Source organism: Aythya fuligula, chromosome Z (assembly GCF_009819795.1).
Source record: "Aythya fuligula isolate bAytFul2 chromosome Z, bAytFul2.pri, whole genome shotgun sequence".
Lineage (NCBI taxonomy): Eukaryota > Metazoa > Chordata > Aves > Anseriformes > Anatidae > Aythya > Aythya fuligula.
In genome coordinates this window covers 14061816-14078220 of record NC_045593.1, presented here as the reverse complement: position 1 = coordinate 14078220, position 16405 = coordinate 14061816, and the positions used below count along the sequence as shown (strand labels likewise).

Sequence of the window (16405 nt, the reverse complement as noted above, 5' to 3'; positions counted from 1 at the left end):
TTGAATGCAGCTTAGGTTTTGTTTTGTTTTGTTGAAATTTTTGCTGTGTCTGTCCTTTCTTTACCTTCTTTATTCTTTTGTGCTATGCCTTGGGCCAGCGGACCAGGAGAAAATGCCTTTAAACAATCCTTTTCCTAAAAAAACAGAATTGCTCCTGAGATGTTTCCAAGCTGAATTTGTTTTATTTGCATTGAAACCTTTTTTAGTCTGAATTCGTTGCCAATAAACACGTCTATTTTGTACCTGTGTTGTTTTTACATTTAAAAAACTTAGTGACAGATTTTGATTTAAAAAAAAAAAAGTACAAGTTCTGTTGCTAATAAATACCGTTGCTCTTTGTTTCCTTAGGATGGACAAGGTTACCTGGAGGAATTAGTTAAAGATATTGTACATTGGCTCAACACTTCTTCAGGAATGAAACCTGAACGCAGTCTTCAAAATAATGGGTTACTAAATACGCTTAGTCAGCACTACTTTCTATTTTTTGGTACTCTTTCTTGTCACCCTCATGGAGTCAAGATGCTTGAAAAATGTAATGTGTTTCAGTGGTGAGTGGTTTTATTCTGTTTGAATTATGCTTACAAGTATAATCATTATGAAACTTGTAAACTGTGCATGAGGACCACTGTCTATAAGGTTGGAAACTTCAAAATTCTAGTGATTATTTAAGTAGAAAGTCTGCAGTTGTGGAGTGGGGTTTTTTGTTTTGTTTTCTGAAGATCATAGAATCTTAGACCAGAGAAAAGAGAAGTAAAAGCAAACTGAAAACTTCTTCCCCTCATCTACTCTTCTACCTCCTTCCCAGTCTTTCAGTGTTTTAAAATGAGGAATTGTTTACAAAGCTTCATGAACATTTATTTTTGTACTCAAAATCACTAATTCAAGTGTGCTGACAACTGTTGCAGAGCAGTTACAAAATGAAAGTTGTTTTTTTCTTGCAGTTTAGTGCATTATTCTGTCCCCCTTTGTAACAGATGTAACAGTTTAAAGTCATGCCACTTCATGTGAGAACTTACTTTGTAATCTTCTCCATTTATAGAAGTGGAAGATTTGTTCAGAGCACTTATGTTTAAATTGTTAACTGGCTAAATAATTGGGCTTAACTGGATTCAAATACTGATATTTTCTTTTTTTTTCCCTTCCCCAGTCTCCTCAATCTTTGTTCCTTGAAGAACCAGGATCACTTGTTAAAACTGACTGTTTCTAGTTTGGATTACAGTAGAGATGGCTTAGCGAGAGTCATCCTCTCTAAAATCCTGACGGCAGCTACTGATGTAAGTTTGATTCAATTTATGTACCATTGTTATTTTCAAGTAGATATTTTTTTTGTTTTTCAACATGTGACTGTTTTTAAGATTTTTTTTTTCATATTATGGAATCACAGCATGATTTGGGTTGGATGGGACTTTAAAGATCATCTAATTCCAACCCTCCTGCCATAGGCAGGGACACCGCCCACTACACCAGGCTGCTCAAAGCCCCATCCAGCCTGACCTTGAACACTTCTAGGGATGGGGCATTCACAGCTTTGTGGGGCAACCTGTTCCAGTGCCTCACCACCCTCTGAGTAAAGAATTTCCTCCTAACATCTAATCTACACTTACCCTCTTCTAGTTTAAAGCCATTCCCCCATGTCCTATCACTGTACCTCCTGATAGCTTTCCTGTAAGCTCCCTATAGGTACTGGAAGGTTGCTTTAAGGTCTCTCTGGAGCCGCCTTCTCCAGGCTGAGCAATCCCAACTCACTCTGCCTGTCCTCACAGGAGAGGTACTCCAGCCCTCTGATCATCTTTGTGGTTCTCCTCTGGACTTGTTCTAGTACATCCATTCCTCCTTGTTCTGGGGGCCCCGGAGCTGAATGCAGGACTCTAGGTGGGGTCTTGCAAGAGCAGAGCAGAGAGGGAGAGTCACCTCCCTCACCTGGCTAGCCATGCTTCTTTTGATGCAGCCCAGAATATGGTTGACTTTTGGGGCTGCAAGAAAACGTGGCCAGCTCATGTCAACCTTCTCATCCTCCAATGCTCCCAGATGCTTCTCCTCAGAGCTGCTCTCAGTCCATTCTCTACCCAGCCTGCATTTGTGCTTAAAATTGCTCTCATTTATGAAGAGAATTTAAGTCTTTAAATATGTAAACCAGCTATAACAATATTGTCTAGGTCGTCAAACATTTTCTGATGGTTTTTGTATACTGCAAGCATTCTGTTTTTTGTACCAAAATCCCATCTACATTACTTCTTGAACCTCTTAAACAGTCAGACTTTTTGATACTTTTTGAACATTAGATGATATGCCAGGGCATTTTTCTTTCCTGATTAGTTGACCTGCTTGGAGTTCCTGAAATTCATAAGGAAATACTGTGGTCTTTTTGATCTAAAGAGGAAAACTCCAAATAGAATGGACCATCTCTGCAACCAGAAATGAATCCACATGTCCATCTACCACAGATGATTTCATATATTGATGATTTACTTCCTTAAACTCTTTCCCAGCCACATGCATTCTTATGGTGATTGAACTGATGGGATTTTGAGGAAAAAAGTTTGTTGAATACCTCTTGACAAAAAAGCAAAATGTTAACCTGTTGAAGAATAGTTTGGCAGTGTGTGGTGTAAAGAATGTTGCCAGTACCAAAGGGACAAAATGCCTATGTTTAGAGTTTCTGGTGTATGTGTCCCCAGTAGAAGATAAAAGCTTAAAAGCTTTTTTTTTTTTTTTTTATGGAAAGGTTAAAGTCTTTTAATTATTCTGGATTAGCTGTATTAACTAATTTAGTGGTATAAATGGTATATTTGAGCTACTGTAATTGGCAAAACTACAAGTGTCTTCCAGAAATTATTTATGAGATGGAAGGAGTAACCAATTCTGAGAGGATAAGATGCCAGAAGGGATATGGAAATACTGTACTGACATATTTACACGGGTGGTTCCATTAACTGCAGAGTAATTTGAAAGTAAATCTGCTTTACGTGTTAGGGGAGGTATTTGCCATTTTCTGAGGTTTATGGTCTGGATTTCTGAAACAGTACTGTCAAAATACAGTACTTGTTTTATATGTAGCAAGCACAATACAGAAAAATAGAAATGTGGTCCAATTTATACCAATCACTCTTCTGTCCCATAGGGAGAACCTATTTTTAAAAATTATTAGAACTAGCAATCTATCAGCTCGGTCAAGTGAATCTTAAGAATAATGAACATGCAGTTCAGATTAATCTCAGACCTGCATTTTCTGTTTGATAAGATACAGTTATCTAAAAGATTACAGTTTTAATGCATAAGGTCAGAATCGCACTTACTTGCTGTACAATATGGACATTGAAAATGTATTTTCTGTAGTGATAAATCATTAATTATATTAGCTATTTTTCTTCTGGTCTCCTTGCTTTTTGCAGAGCTGCAGGTTGTATGCAACAAAACATTTAAGAGTGTTACTGAGAGCAAATGTGGAATTCTTCAGCAACTGGGGGATTGAGTTACTGGTGACACAGTTACATGATAAAAATAAAACTATTTCTTCTGAAGCACTTGATATTCTAGATGAGGCCTGTGAAGACAAGGTGAGCATCATTTCCTGCATCTTTTCCCTTTCAATCTTTGTGGTATGCTACTTTAAGCTGTTCCTCATCCTCCTCCCAACCCCCCCCCAATAGCAAAGTATCCAAGAGGGTACTGATGGTTGGTTTTCTTCATAGTCCTTGATTGACTTAATAATAGTCATTTCAGCATGGGTCTACAAACTGCACTGTTAATGATAAGAAAAAATAGATGTTTGGATCACGCTTACTATTAAATACTAATTCACAATAGTTCAGCTATTTTAATCATACTTCTTGTAAGGGAACCTGTATCTAATGGCAGAAGGTACCAGAAATGGACAACATTAGGATGAGGTTAGTTTATCACACTTATTTGTGTGATAAACTTGTTACATCATTGCTCAGAGATTGTTGTAATTGTAGTTTTCAGAATGTTATAGTGTTCAGATACGACTTATTTTTAATTATTTTAGGCCAATCTTCATGCCCTTATCCAGATGAAACCAGCTCTTTCTCACCTTGGAGATAAAGGCTTGCTTCTACTCCTAAGGTAAATACTGAATATGCTGTTTGACTTATAATGTGGAAACGAAGCATTTGGTTTGTATTCAAATTATGTGATATAAGTGGAGTGCTGATTGTCTGATGTTACTTTACAGGTTTCTCTCCATTCCAAAGGGATTTTCATATCTAAACGAAAGAGGTTATGTAACAAAACAAATGGAAAAGTGGCAAAAGGTAATGCTAATTTCAAGCTAATGTACACTTAGGAGGAAGGGTTTGAATACATGGGCTTGAGAAGGTCAAAGATAATGTTGTGCATTCATGTAGGTGTATTTCTATTGCCAGTGCATTTATTGCCTCAGTGACTTAGCAATTTGCTGAAAAATATTGACAGGGACTTTGAGGTGCATGACTGCTCTGTACATGCATGCTTTTCATTTGACAAGGCCTTTTATGTAATTTTGATATTCCAGAAAATAGTTAAAGGTGTAGTGACTTAATGAATTTCCAAAATAGGTAGTTGTAAGATCTTATCCAGAAAAGTATGGAAAGGAACACTACTTTTCAAGATAGCTGTCAACTCTAGCTGTGGCTAATTAAATTAAATCCAGAACACACGAAGATAGAATTAGCCTATGGAGTTAGGAAGTAGATAGACACAAGGACATGTTAAGAAAAATACATCGTTGTCTGACTAAAGTCAGTAGTCATACATCATTTCATAATTTAAGTGCTTATTTTCTCAAGGTACTAGTTAAACATCTTGTAAAGGTCACAATCCTATGGGCCGTTAGGTAGTTTTTGACTGCTTTGTAAGCTGTTACTTCTCAGACTACCACGCATTTCAGTAGAGATTTTTCAGGTTAAAGTAAAAAGTGAAATATTTCCTTCCATTTTTAACTTTCTCTGAAGTAATTATGGAATCAATTGACTCTGCAAAATCCTATATATGAAGTACAGTACTTGTGGTGAGCACCACATTCAAATTATAAAGAAATTCATCCTTCATTAAGCACTTCAATTGTTCCTTCCTTATAAAGTACCTTACTATAAAAAATAAACCACCTGAACGTAGTGTATCAACATTTGTCTATATTATTTTAGGAATATAACTTAAAGTATGTTGAGTTGATTGAAGAACAACTTAATGAAGCACTTACAACATATCGCAAACCTGTTGATGGTGATAACTATGTTCGTCGGAGCAATCAAAGGTAAACACTCACCACAAGAATCTTCTTCATCTGAAAAAGATGAAGAGTAACTCATTGTATTACAATGCAATGTAACTTACATTAATGGAAAGCTTCAGAATTCCTGAAAAAGGATATGGTTTTTCTTCCTACCAGATTACAGCGACCACATGTCTACCTTCCAGTTCACCTTTATGGCCAACTAGTGCACCATAAAACAGGCTGCCATTTACTGGAGTCTCAGGTGAGGATAGCAATGATTTAAAATTTGAATGATTTTAAAGAGTACTGTAACTTTCTTTAAGAAAATGTTTCAAGAGATGTCATTTAAACAGTCACTGCAAAATAAATAGATTATGAAAGTCTCAAGTGTTTTGGAGCCAAAAAATTCATGTAAATTTCATGTAAAATTCTTTCTGGGCGCTGAAATATCAGAAATACCTTGCACTATTTTTCTTAAAATGGCTAGTAAAAAAAGAAGTAAAGCAGCTAGTAAAGCAGCTTACAAGTAGGAATATTTTTTTAATCTGTGTATAAGAATCAGTTCTTCATTTAATTAAATTGAATTTTAATGTGAATTTACAAAATTATGTTTTGAATTGTATTTAATAGTTGAAAAAATCAATTGAAAAGTTATATAATTTCCTGTATTAAACTGATGAACGCTACCCATATAAAATCCAAATTGACCTGATGCATTCACTGGTTACGTTACATTTTTCCACCTTCATTACCACTGATACTAATTTATGCTTACTATGGCACAACTATGACTATTTATTTCAGGGTGTGTACTTCAAATTAGTTCCTTGTTTGCTAAAAATGCAAGAAAACCTGTTTCACCGAGGTCTGTGTCTCATTTTTGATTTTTGTTTTTCTCCATCAGAGTATCGTTACGGATCTGAGTTACACTGTTCGTTCCCCAATGCTGGATAAGTGGGAAGGAATTAAGCAGCTGAAAGCAGCCCTTTGGGCCTTGGTTAGTAATAGATTTACAATCTTTTTGCAGCTGTTTGACTTCTGTTACAACTTCTGATTCTGAAATATCTAAGCAAAATCCTTTTAAAAAAAAAAAAAACAAAAAAACACACTGTTTAGGTATTTTTCTCATAAAATGTGCAACTTATTCTTCCCCCAGCCAACCTGGTATTCTGTACCATAACTGGAATAACAGACGAAGATTGTTCACTGCATCTGTTTTATTCTGAGCTTTTTTTGTTGACACTTTTTACAAATATAAAGAACAGATTGCCACATGTAACAACAGTATTAGTATGAAGCCAGAGATTACAACTTGCTGTGTGATACATCTACTGTAGTGTTCCAAAATTCAAAGTTTTTCGAGGAAAGTTTCTGCTGCTGATGATTGCCTGTGAATATATGGTTATGACATCCTCAGTACTGTGGATAACCTGGAAAAAAACTAGTGTGTCTATCCAATCTGCACTTCTAAAGCTGCTTTGCCACCTTAAGTGTTCATTTGCCTTTTTTCTGTATTCCCCAAAATTTGTTTCGGAACACTTGTTCAGGGTGACTATTACTGGAAGACATTGTAGGTATGTAATAATATGCCTGTTTAAGAGGAATGTAAAATAAGTTTAAAAAAAAATTACACTGCTGGCTATAGTAGAACTGGTAAACTGAGAAATACATAATAGTTACCTGTGGCAGTCGTAGCTGTTACAAGTATCCTCAGTCCTTTGCTGGATTTGGAGATTCCAATGGCATGACTAAGTGATATTAAAAAGGAGGGAGAAACTGCTCTGATACCTTTAAGAGGTTGTGGATGGGAACTCTACTACTTACAAACAAAAGTGTTGAATACTTTACATCAACGGTGCTTCAGATCCCATCAAAATCAAAACTTATTTGACAAACTATTTTTTATTGCAGGGCAATATTGGATCATCAAATTGGGGTCTTAATTTGCTTCAAGAGGAGAATGTAATTCCTGATATAATGATGCTTGCCCAACACTGCGAGGTTCTCTCTGTTAGAGGGTATGTGTATTTAATTATTAAACAAAATCTAAAGATGATAGTTCCAGTAGGTTTTCAAATGCCTGTACTATATTCACATGGATATATATTTTGCCATTGATTTGTTAATCAATTATTAAGGATTATTGATGACAGTGTTTGAGAGGATTCTCAGAATTGTTTGGGAAGTTCAAAAGTACAAGCAAACAAAATTTGTGGGGGGGAATTATATTACTTTTTGCCTCCTTTAAAAAGTAATTCAAATATGTAGTGTATATCTCTGGAATTGATTTATTATTTCATCATTTTTATTTTATCATTTTTATTCTGAGTCTTTAAAAGACAGCATAAATTAGACTCTTTTGCCTAATAGTGCTACTGTATCAATGTTTGAATTATTACAAAAAGCATGATAGTTTCATTTTTATATATTATATTTCTTAATGCATTTTGGATATTTTAGTGTACTGAAGTTTCTACTGATTTACAAACGAAAATCAGAAACAAAAAGTGGCAATTTTGTGAAGTTTCTTCTGAACTGTTTTGAAACTTTCCTTTCAAAAAAAGGAGAAAAGCTTAGTTAAATTAGATGCTATTATTGTTGCTCTTTTTTCTATATATACGTTAAATACAGAACGTGTGTCTACGTGCTTGGTCTAATAGCCAAAACTAAACAAGGATGTGACATTTTGAAGCATCACAACTGGGATGCAGTGAGACACAGTCGTAGACAGCCTTGGCCAGTGGTCCCTGATGACATGGAGCAGCTCTGCAATGAACTTTCTTCTATACCCAGTACTCTTAGCTTGAACTCTGAGTCCACCAGTTCTAGGCATAACAGCGAAAGTGAATCTGCACCTTCAAGTAAGTTGAAAAAAAAAAGAAGACAAAACAAGTATTCTGTTGTTGTTATCAACTTCTTGTCAGGATGAGATTCAGGCAAGTGGTTCAAAGGTGATATTACCAACAGAGAAAAGTGCAAGCCAGGGGACAGTTTTACATACATTCAAAGAGATGTAGACAAGTGAGAAAACAACATCTTAGATTTATGTTTGGCATCAAGGTAAGGAATTTTAACATTAGGGCAGTTTATTAATTTTTATGTCAAGTCATAAAAATCAGTCAGGTTGGAAAAGACCTCTATCTAGTTCCACCTGTAATCTAGTACTAAAGTCTCCCATTAAGCCATTTTACTAAGTTCTACATCTACTTGTTTCTCAAAGACCTCCAGGGATGGTGACTCAACCAGTTCTCTGGGCAGCTTATTCCAGTGTTGCACGACTCTCTCAGTAAAGAAATTTCTTCTGAGGTCCAAACTAAACCTCCCCTGGTGCAACTTGAGGCCACTTCCCCTTGTCTTATCACTTGGATAAGTCATGGTAGTTTGCTGCAATACCCTACAGAAAACTGCATACTCAAATGCACATTTATTTTCTTGTTGTTGATGTCTCAAATATAGTATATATAGCCTTGCTATATTTAAATCGTTAGTGTTATTGATATTTGGAATTTGAATGCAGAAATACAGCATGTTTAGATATCATTAAAGGAGTGTATCAGTTGTAGTCTTAGTAGTTGGTTATACATGTATGCACTGAAATAAGATCCTGTGATTTTTCTTTTGAAGCACAGAATCATGCAGCTCAGGTATTCCTGAAGATACTTCATTTACTGTGCTAAGTTCTGAAGAAAAAACGTTGAATTTAAAATTGCAATAAACCACATGCTCTGCAGTTTGGGCTTTTATTGAATAGGTTGCTTTTGCATGATTCAGTTGATGCATGTTGAAGAAATGATTGTTTCTATTGACAAAAGTCTCATCTCATTTCAGGTATGTTCATCATGGAGGATGACCGTTTTGGTAGTACTTCAACTAGTACGTTCTTCCTAGATATTACAGAAGATGCAGAACAAATATTTTATGACAGACCTGGACCTTCAAAGGACAAAGACCGTAGTCCCTTTCCTTTTTTTTCCTCTAGCAGACTTGTAAAAAATCGCATTCTAAATTCACTTACTCTCCCTAATAAAAAACACAGGAGTAGCAGTGATCCAAAAGGAGGAAAGCTGACATCATCTGACAGTAAATCGGGCTTGAGGCGAAATCGTACTGTAACAGAACCTTCCGGTAGCATAGACTTTCCTACTGGTGAAGATTTCAACCCTGTTTTCAGAGTTCCTAAAATCCAGACTTTACGATTAGAAACTTCTTTTGTTGGAAGTAAGCACATGGAAGATACTGATAGTACCCCGAGTATTGGTGAAAATGACTTGAAGCTGCCAAAAGGTCTCGGAAATGAAATTCACCGGGAAAACACAAGCAGAGAAAGGCTAATAGGAGATGGTACTACACAAACACATTTCAAGAGCCGTAGCTTAAGTTTTAATACAGATACCACAACAAGTGGCATAAGCTCAATGAGCTCTAGCCCTTCAAGGGAGACTGTAGGTGTGGACACTACAAATGTAGACACTGACTGTGGAAGTTTGAGTACTGTGGTAAGCACAAAAACAGTTAAACCATCTCACTGTTCAACACCACAGTCTAACCACCTGCCTCTCTCAAAATCAAACTCTGTATCACTGGTACCCCCAGGGTCTTCTCATACGCTTCCTCGAAGAGCTCAGTCTCTTAAAGCTCCTTCTCTTGCTACAATAAAGAGTCTTGCTGACTATAATTTCAGCTACACAAGTTCTCGAGATGCCTTTGGTTATGCTACACTAAAACGCTTACAACAGCAGAGGATGCATCCTTCACTATCTCACTCAGAAGCCCTAGCATCTCCAGCAAAGGATGTGCTTTTTACTGACACTATTACCATGAAGTCTGGCAGCCTGGATTCTCGGCTAACGCCAAGCAGGTAAGAGGTTATTTTGTGCTAATTTCTTTATTCAAAGCTAGAAAAGCAATTAAATTAGAGACATACTGTTCTAATATTTTTTCTGTTTTCCAACTTCATCTAAAAGTGACAGTTATTGCAGGGTGCTAGATATCTCCACTGAGAGCAGTACTGATATTAAGAGAAGAATAGGTTAATGAGAAATTCCTGAGTGCTGTAAAAAAAAAAAAAAAAATAGTTGAAACTCCTTAGGTTCACATGAGCCCACTTCTCAAGCTTGTCCAGGTTCCTCTGGGTGGCAGCTCTTCCTTCTGTTGTATCAAACACACCACTCAACTTGGTGTCACCTGTTAACTTGCTGACAGTGCACTTGATCCTGTATTGCTGATAAATGTATTAAACAGGACAGACCGCTGAGGGACACCACTTGTCACTGGCGTCCACTTGGACATCGAGCTGTTGACCAACCCCTCTCTCGGTGTGACCTTCAAGCCAATTCCTTATTCACTGAATTATCCACCTATCAAGTCCATATATATCCAATGTAGAGATCAGGATGTCATGTGGGACTGTGTCGAAGGCCTTACAGAAGTACAAGTAGATAACAGGCTTAACAGACTTCCCTTGATAAGGTGGCCTGTAGTAGACCCCAACCACATGTCCTTTATTTATTGTGGTCCTTAACTTTTACCCACAAGCTCTCAATCTGTCTGTGGCTGTTTCTCAAAGGCAGCTTTTTTCAATCAATCTATTCCTTAACATGGAGGGCAACACTTCCACCCCTTCTTCCTTGCCTGTCTCTTTTGAAGAGTTTGTAGCCCTCGATTCCAGTGTTCAGTGATTCCAGTGTTCAGTATTTCTAGTGCTTCGCTGGTCATGGTATCTTGTGCAAGGATTTGAGCTGACCTATGTACCATTGAACCAAAATGACTGAAGTTGTCATCCTTCTGAGAAGGTTAAAAAATTAGTTATATATATTGCAAAAGATGGTTGCTTGTCTTAGCTAGATATAGTTGATTGGGAAGGGTTTAATTTAACTAGTTTGTGTGTTTTTCTTTCTTGGTAACAGCATAGTCTATCCACTGAATCATTGTGTTCTGTTTAATTTTAGCATAAATTACTGCTTCCAGTTAAATATTACCCTTAACTGCTGTGCAAGTAGTAAAATGGGAAGAGATTCTATCCCTTTTGTCTTCCAAAGCCAACTTTCTGTGAGTCTTATGAAAGACTTCCATGCTTTATTCACAAATTCGGATGATAATAGCAAGTAGTGGTCAATTAGCTTCAGTGATTTTTGTACTTGCTTCATTCTGTCAAAAGGTTGAAAAGCTTATTTCTTTGCATATGTTTTGTAAGGCAAAGTTTTTCACCTGTTTTTAAAGACCAGTCAAAAATGTCAAGGTGCATGTCTCAAATCCTATCATAGTGCTCTCTCCTAATTAACTCCAGACATGATTTCATGAAAACTTACCAGCACTTGGCCCTATTTGTAATGTATCCAGTTGCTTTTCCAGGAGAAGCGGGGCAAACTTTTAGGATTAATGCTTAGATCTGGAATTTTGTAATTTTGTAATGAGAGCAATGGTTGAATGTTTTATTGTGAGATAACTAATGCAATTAGTAACTATCTGTATTTTGAAGTCTGACTTGAGTCTTAATGGCAAGTCACTGCAACTGTAACTAACATTGGTCAGAATTAGGTAGTATTGGGAAAACTAGTGATGTCTCTAATCTCTTATGCATTTTCCCATTGTATAATAGTGTCTTGAGTCTCACAAGATCAAAACACAACAGTTTATTCTTATCTCCGTATAAATTTGTTAAACTCTTAGGGATGGGAAGATGCTCTAATTGCATATTGAAACCAAAAAATTATAGGAAGTTATTTTTGAGGTAGAATGTTCAGCCTAAGAAATCAAATGTTTGCTGTACTTTAGCTCCTAGACTGTAATAATTTGAAGTAATTTCCTTCCTTCTCCATTTGTAAATATTACATAGAATTGTTCAAATTTTGGTAGGATCATTCAGCTGCCGTGCTAATAAAATTTGAAACTTGGAAAGCATGTAGAGATTCCTGTAGAAAATTGTTCTGTAAATTATTTTTTTTATTAAAAAGTCAGTATGTTTGTCAGTAACACTGAATTTGTGGCTGAGTGATAAAATCAACTTCTCCAAATTTATTTTCCCTGACTTTATTATTTTTTGCCTATAATTACATTATTGCCTCATTTTACTCAATGTTTTACCCTTCTGCTGTGAATAAAGCAGTGCTCCTTTGGCCAATACATGCAGTCTTTTTCAGTGCAGTTCAGTCATGTACTATGCATTAAATGAGGCAGTAATTCCACTGAATAAATAATGTGTGATTTTTGTAATTAAGCCTTGGTCATTGTGGTTTAGCCCTGGTAGGCAGCTCAGCACCACACAGCTGTTCATCCCTCACCCAGCGGGAAGAGGGAGAGAATCAAAGAGGTAGAAGTGTGAGAACTCGGGGGTTGAGGCAAGGCCAGCTCACCAGGTAAAGCAAAGGCCGTGTATTCAGGCAGAGCAAACCAAGGAACCCACTCACTGCTTCCCATCATCAGGAGGTGTTCAGCCCCTCCAGAACAGCAGGGCTCATCACCTGTAATGATTTCTTGGGCAGACAAATGCCATCACTCCAGATGTCCCCCCTTCCTGAAACATCCTGGGATTTGTCTGAGCACTGCTCAACAGCAACCAACCCATCAGTGTGTTTTCATCAAAAATCCAAACCACAGCATCATATAAACATCTCTGAAAAAAATTAACTCTATCCCAGCCAAAGTCATGACAGTGGTGTAATAGTTCTTATGTGCTGTGCATAGTTAGTATTTTTAATACTTATGTTTTCTTACCTTTTCAATTTTAATTCTTTTTTAACATAAGCCATAATGAGGTGTGGTTTGTTTTTTCCTTTTAAAACCATTTAGTGTAGGAAAGGTGATGAAAAGGAGAAGTTTGTCATGGCATATTAGCACTTATATGGTCGTGTTGGAGTAGGAAGTTTTATTCCTCTGCATAGACAATCTGCTTTAGTTCAGTTAACAGAAAGCATTTATAGGTCTTTAATCTTGAATGAGAACTAAAATGAGAGGTGGCCATGTGAGACTTCCATTACCAGAACTCTGACCTGTGCTGAGGGGCATGTTCTCCAACCTCCAATCTCCTTTCTTATTTTCCCAGCCTATTTTTCTGTTTGTTCCTCCATTTACTTGCCACACTTAGCACTGCTCACTGTGCAGCCTCAAGTTTGTTCTTCATACTATTAAGTTGACTAAAATGACCTTCCACACTTAAAAGTCACCCACTAAGTCTCCCTTAGAGCACAGGAAAAAGTGTTCCCCATTTGTCTCTCTGGTACCTAGCATGTCCACACTTCATGTTTGCAGGGAGGTGCCTGCTTAGGTCTGAGTTTGTGAATATCCAGTAAAGCTACATTCTGAATATAGATAGGTGTGCTCAAAAAATGAGACTTAGCAGTTTAAAAGCCTACATCTTCACTGATTTGTTTCTGGGCTATGCACTTGCGCAGACTGAAGCTGGAGAAGATTTCTACAGGGTTGCTTTTACAGGGTTGGCAGCTTTTTAAGTTTCATGCAGATATCTTTCATGTCCATGTCCCAGGGCTTCCGAAGATCACATCTTTTTACCCTAGGAACTGCCAAATGATGTAATACAACATGAAACAGTACAAAAATGAGCCTATAGCTATAGGTTAAGAGTAACAAGCTCTGGGTTCCACAATGGGAAGATGAGGGTAGTCTTTGTGACCACAGTCCTAATCTGTATTGTATAAAAAATGACAGACTTACCAAGATTATAATTATTATTTTAATGTTACAGGTTCATGAAAGCTTTAAGTTATGCTTCATTAGATAAAGAAGATTTATTAAGTCCTATTAATCAAAATACACTTCAGCGTTCCTCTTCTGTTCGCTCCATGGTTTCTAATGCTACATATGGAAGCTCTGATGATTACATTGGCCTTGCTCTCCCAGTGGATATCAATGAAATATTTCAGGTATGTATGTGTTAACATAGTGGGTTTGTTCACACTTTCTTACTGAAAGGTAACGAACAGTTGCATTTTCATTAGAATAGATCAGATCTATAGAAAGAGAACAGGTTGTGGTACTCTCAAGGAATGCATTTTGGAGAACAAGAGTTTTTTTTTCTAACCCAGTTAACAGAAAAGCAGTAGTCTGAAAAGTACTAGTCTGCTTTGTGTTATTAGACAAATAACAGAATAGGTTAGAAGAGCATTAAACAATGGCAGCATAAATATACTTTCATGGGATTTTAGTTGGCAGCTAGTTTTTATACTAAAATTAATATAGTCTACGGTCATTTTTAATATCTCTTTAGCCAACTAGTAGATAACTAGTTCAACTGGCCAACTAGTTCATTAGTCAACTATAAATCACGTATGTAATCCCACAGTAAACTTTCTGCTACAGTGATTTTGATTTAATATTACTCCATTAGTATGTTTATCATCATAGCATTAAATTGTATTGCCGTAACTTCAGAGGTATGTATCTTAAAAACTGGTTACTTCGATGTCTTATTTGCCTTTATCTCTCTGCTTAGTTTAAATACATTACAATTTAAACAGTGATGCATCATAATTTTTATTAATTTTAATATTCCATTACATAATTGTCAAAGACAGGGCATGGTCTATGTCACAGGTAAACTAGTGTCTTTCTCATTTTTAGTTTATTTAATTTTTGCCTTTCATACCTTGATTCCTTTCTACAAATCTTAAAAACTACTGAAGATAGAGCAAAGGCAAGATCTTCTATCATACTGGTTTGTTTCCTTTGTGAAATGACTTTTTCTCTTTTTTCTTTCAGTCTTTATGGTGTTTTTATGTTGCTTCATTTCTTCTCTCTCAACTCTACAACACCACTCAATTCTACAGTGTTTTACAGGCAACGTTTAAATGGCCTGGGTGTTCTTACTTTGCCCTCCTGAGATCTCCAGTATCGTAGAGATCATTAGTACTCACTTCTGGGTCACTGATTTTCTTACAGCCTGTCACCACTGTTTGTCTATTTGCTTTCTGTTTATAAGATTTGATTATTAAATTTTCGTTCACAAATTTATGCTTTTTGTTTTCATTGGCATTTCTTTAGTACTCAAGGCTCCTTCTTCATTTCATCCTCTAATTAGATCTTTTTCCTGAAATTGTCCTCACAAAATCTTTTTTTCCTCTCGGTATGATTATCACCCATGCTAATTTTGATTATCACCTGACTATACCAGGTAAAGGAGACTCCATATTTCCAGAAAAAAACTACACCTCCATTTGATGACCGTGGAGGTAGGGTCTTTGCACCTGATGCAGGAGGTATTGTTTTTGTTCCTCTATTGTAATTTTCTTTATTTGTACATATGTTGTTTGGGGTGGGATGTTGGTTTGGCTATTTCTCTTTACTGAGAAGGTTATTTGAGAGCTGTGTTCTGGATTTAGGGATACTGGACCACTCATTTAATTTTTGTGACAAGATAATGCACTGTTGTTTCAACGTGAACTTGATCTAATAAATTGAAGTATGTCTATGTATCTTTGACTGTAATATGAGCTAATGCTAATTGAAGGAAGACTGGAAGCAATAGCGCATTAGAGAAAGAAACAATTTAAGCTAAGAAAGAAAAATATAATGCCAAATAGAAATTGAGCTATTACATTTTGACTCCCTTTAATTACCCATGAGTTTTTAGGAACAATAAAGTTGTTACATGTATATTTTGGAAAGTAAATTTTGTATTTCTGTTGTTTCCAAGGCAGTTTATCAGTGGAGATGATGAAATGTAGTACAAGAGAATTGCAAGTGCTCTGTAATTCTTGGCTTGTTCTGGAAAGGGTTTTCTTTCTACTTTGAGAGTAGACAAACTGTAGAGCATCAATGTGTCTTTTTAGTAGGGCAACTAAAAACAAAACATAGATACTGGTTCTAAAGTAGTGCAGAATAGCTGTAGTCCTAGTTAACTAGACCTTTATTAGTCCTAGTTAACTAGACCTTTATTACAAGAAGATTGCTCGAAGATCTTTTTTTATGTGTTATCAGTATAATATATTAAGCTGTTTTTCCTGAAAGTGTTTCTGTAGCTTGCTGAGTCTTGTTATAAAGTAACTTCCATTCAAAATTGTGTATGTTGGTGCTTTCCATCCAAGGAAGAGCCCATCACTGAAATTTCTTAGCCCTGTTTCTACATTACTGAATCGAGTTTCCTGCTGTTAGAGGCACTAAGTTAGTGTTCTTAAATTGTTTTCATTTGCATGTATCATTTATACACCTGATATATTCTACCAATGTTGTTTGATA

At 36.3% G+C, this 16405-nt stretch overlaps 1 protein-coding gene across 3 annotated transcripts in view; it reads left to right on the top strand.

Annotated features, from left to right (window-relative positions):
• The window catches only part of RICTOR (RPTOR independent companion of MTOR complex 2), a 75620-nt gene that overhangs the window by 52989 nt on the left and 6226 nt on the right, over positions 1-16405 (top strand). For all 3 annotated transcript variants that reach the window (XM_032205366.1, XM_032205368.1, XM_032205367.1), the window contains 13 exons: positions 349-548; positions 1148-1274; positions 3393-3557; positions 4010-4086; positions 4196-4274; positions 5145-5254; positions 5390-5477; positions 6120-6212; positions 7127-7233; positions 7847-8076; positions 9044-10073; positions 13917-14094; positions 15342-15426. In XM_032205366.1, coding sequence (XP_032061257.1) covers positions 349-548; positions 1148-1274; positions 3393-3557; positions 4010-4086; positions 4196-4274; positions 5145-5254; positions 5390-5477; positions 6120-6212; positions 7127-7233; positions 7847-8076; positions 9044-10073; positions 13917-14094; positions 15342-15426 — 2569 coding nt within the window. The remainder of the gene's footprint in view (positions 1-348; positions 549-1147; positions 1275-3392; positions 3558-4009; positions 4087-4195; positions 4275-5144; positions 5255-5389; positions 5478-6119; positions 6213-7126; positions 7234-7846; positions 8077-9043; positions 10074-13916; positions 14095-15341; positions 15427-16405) is intronic.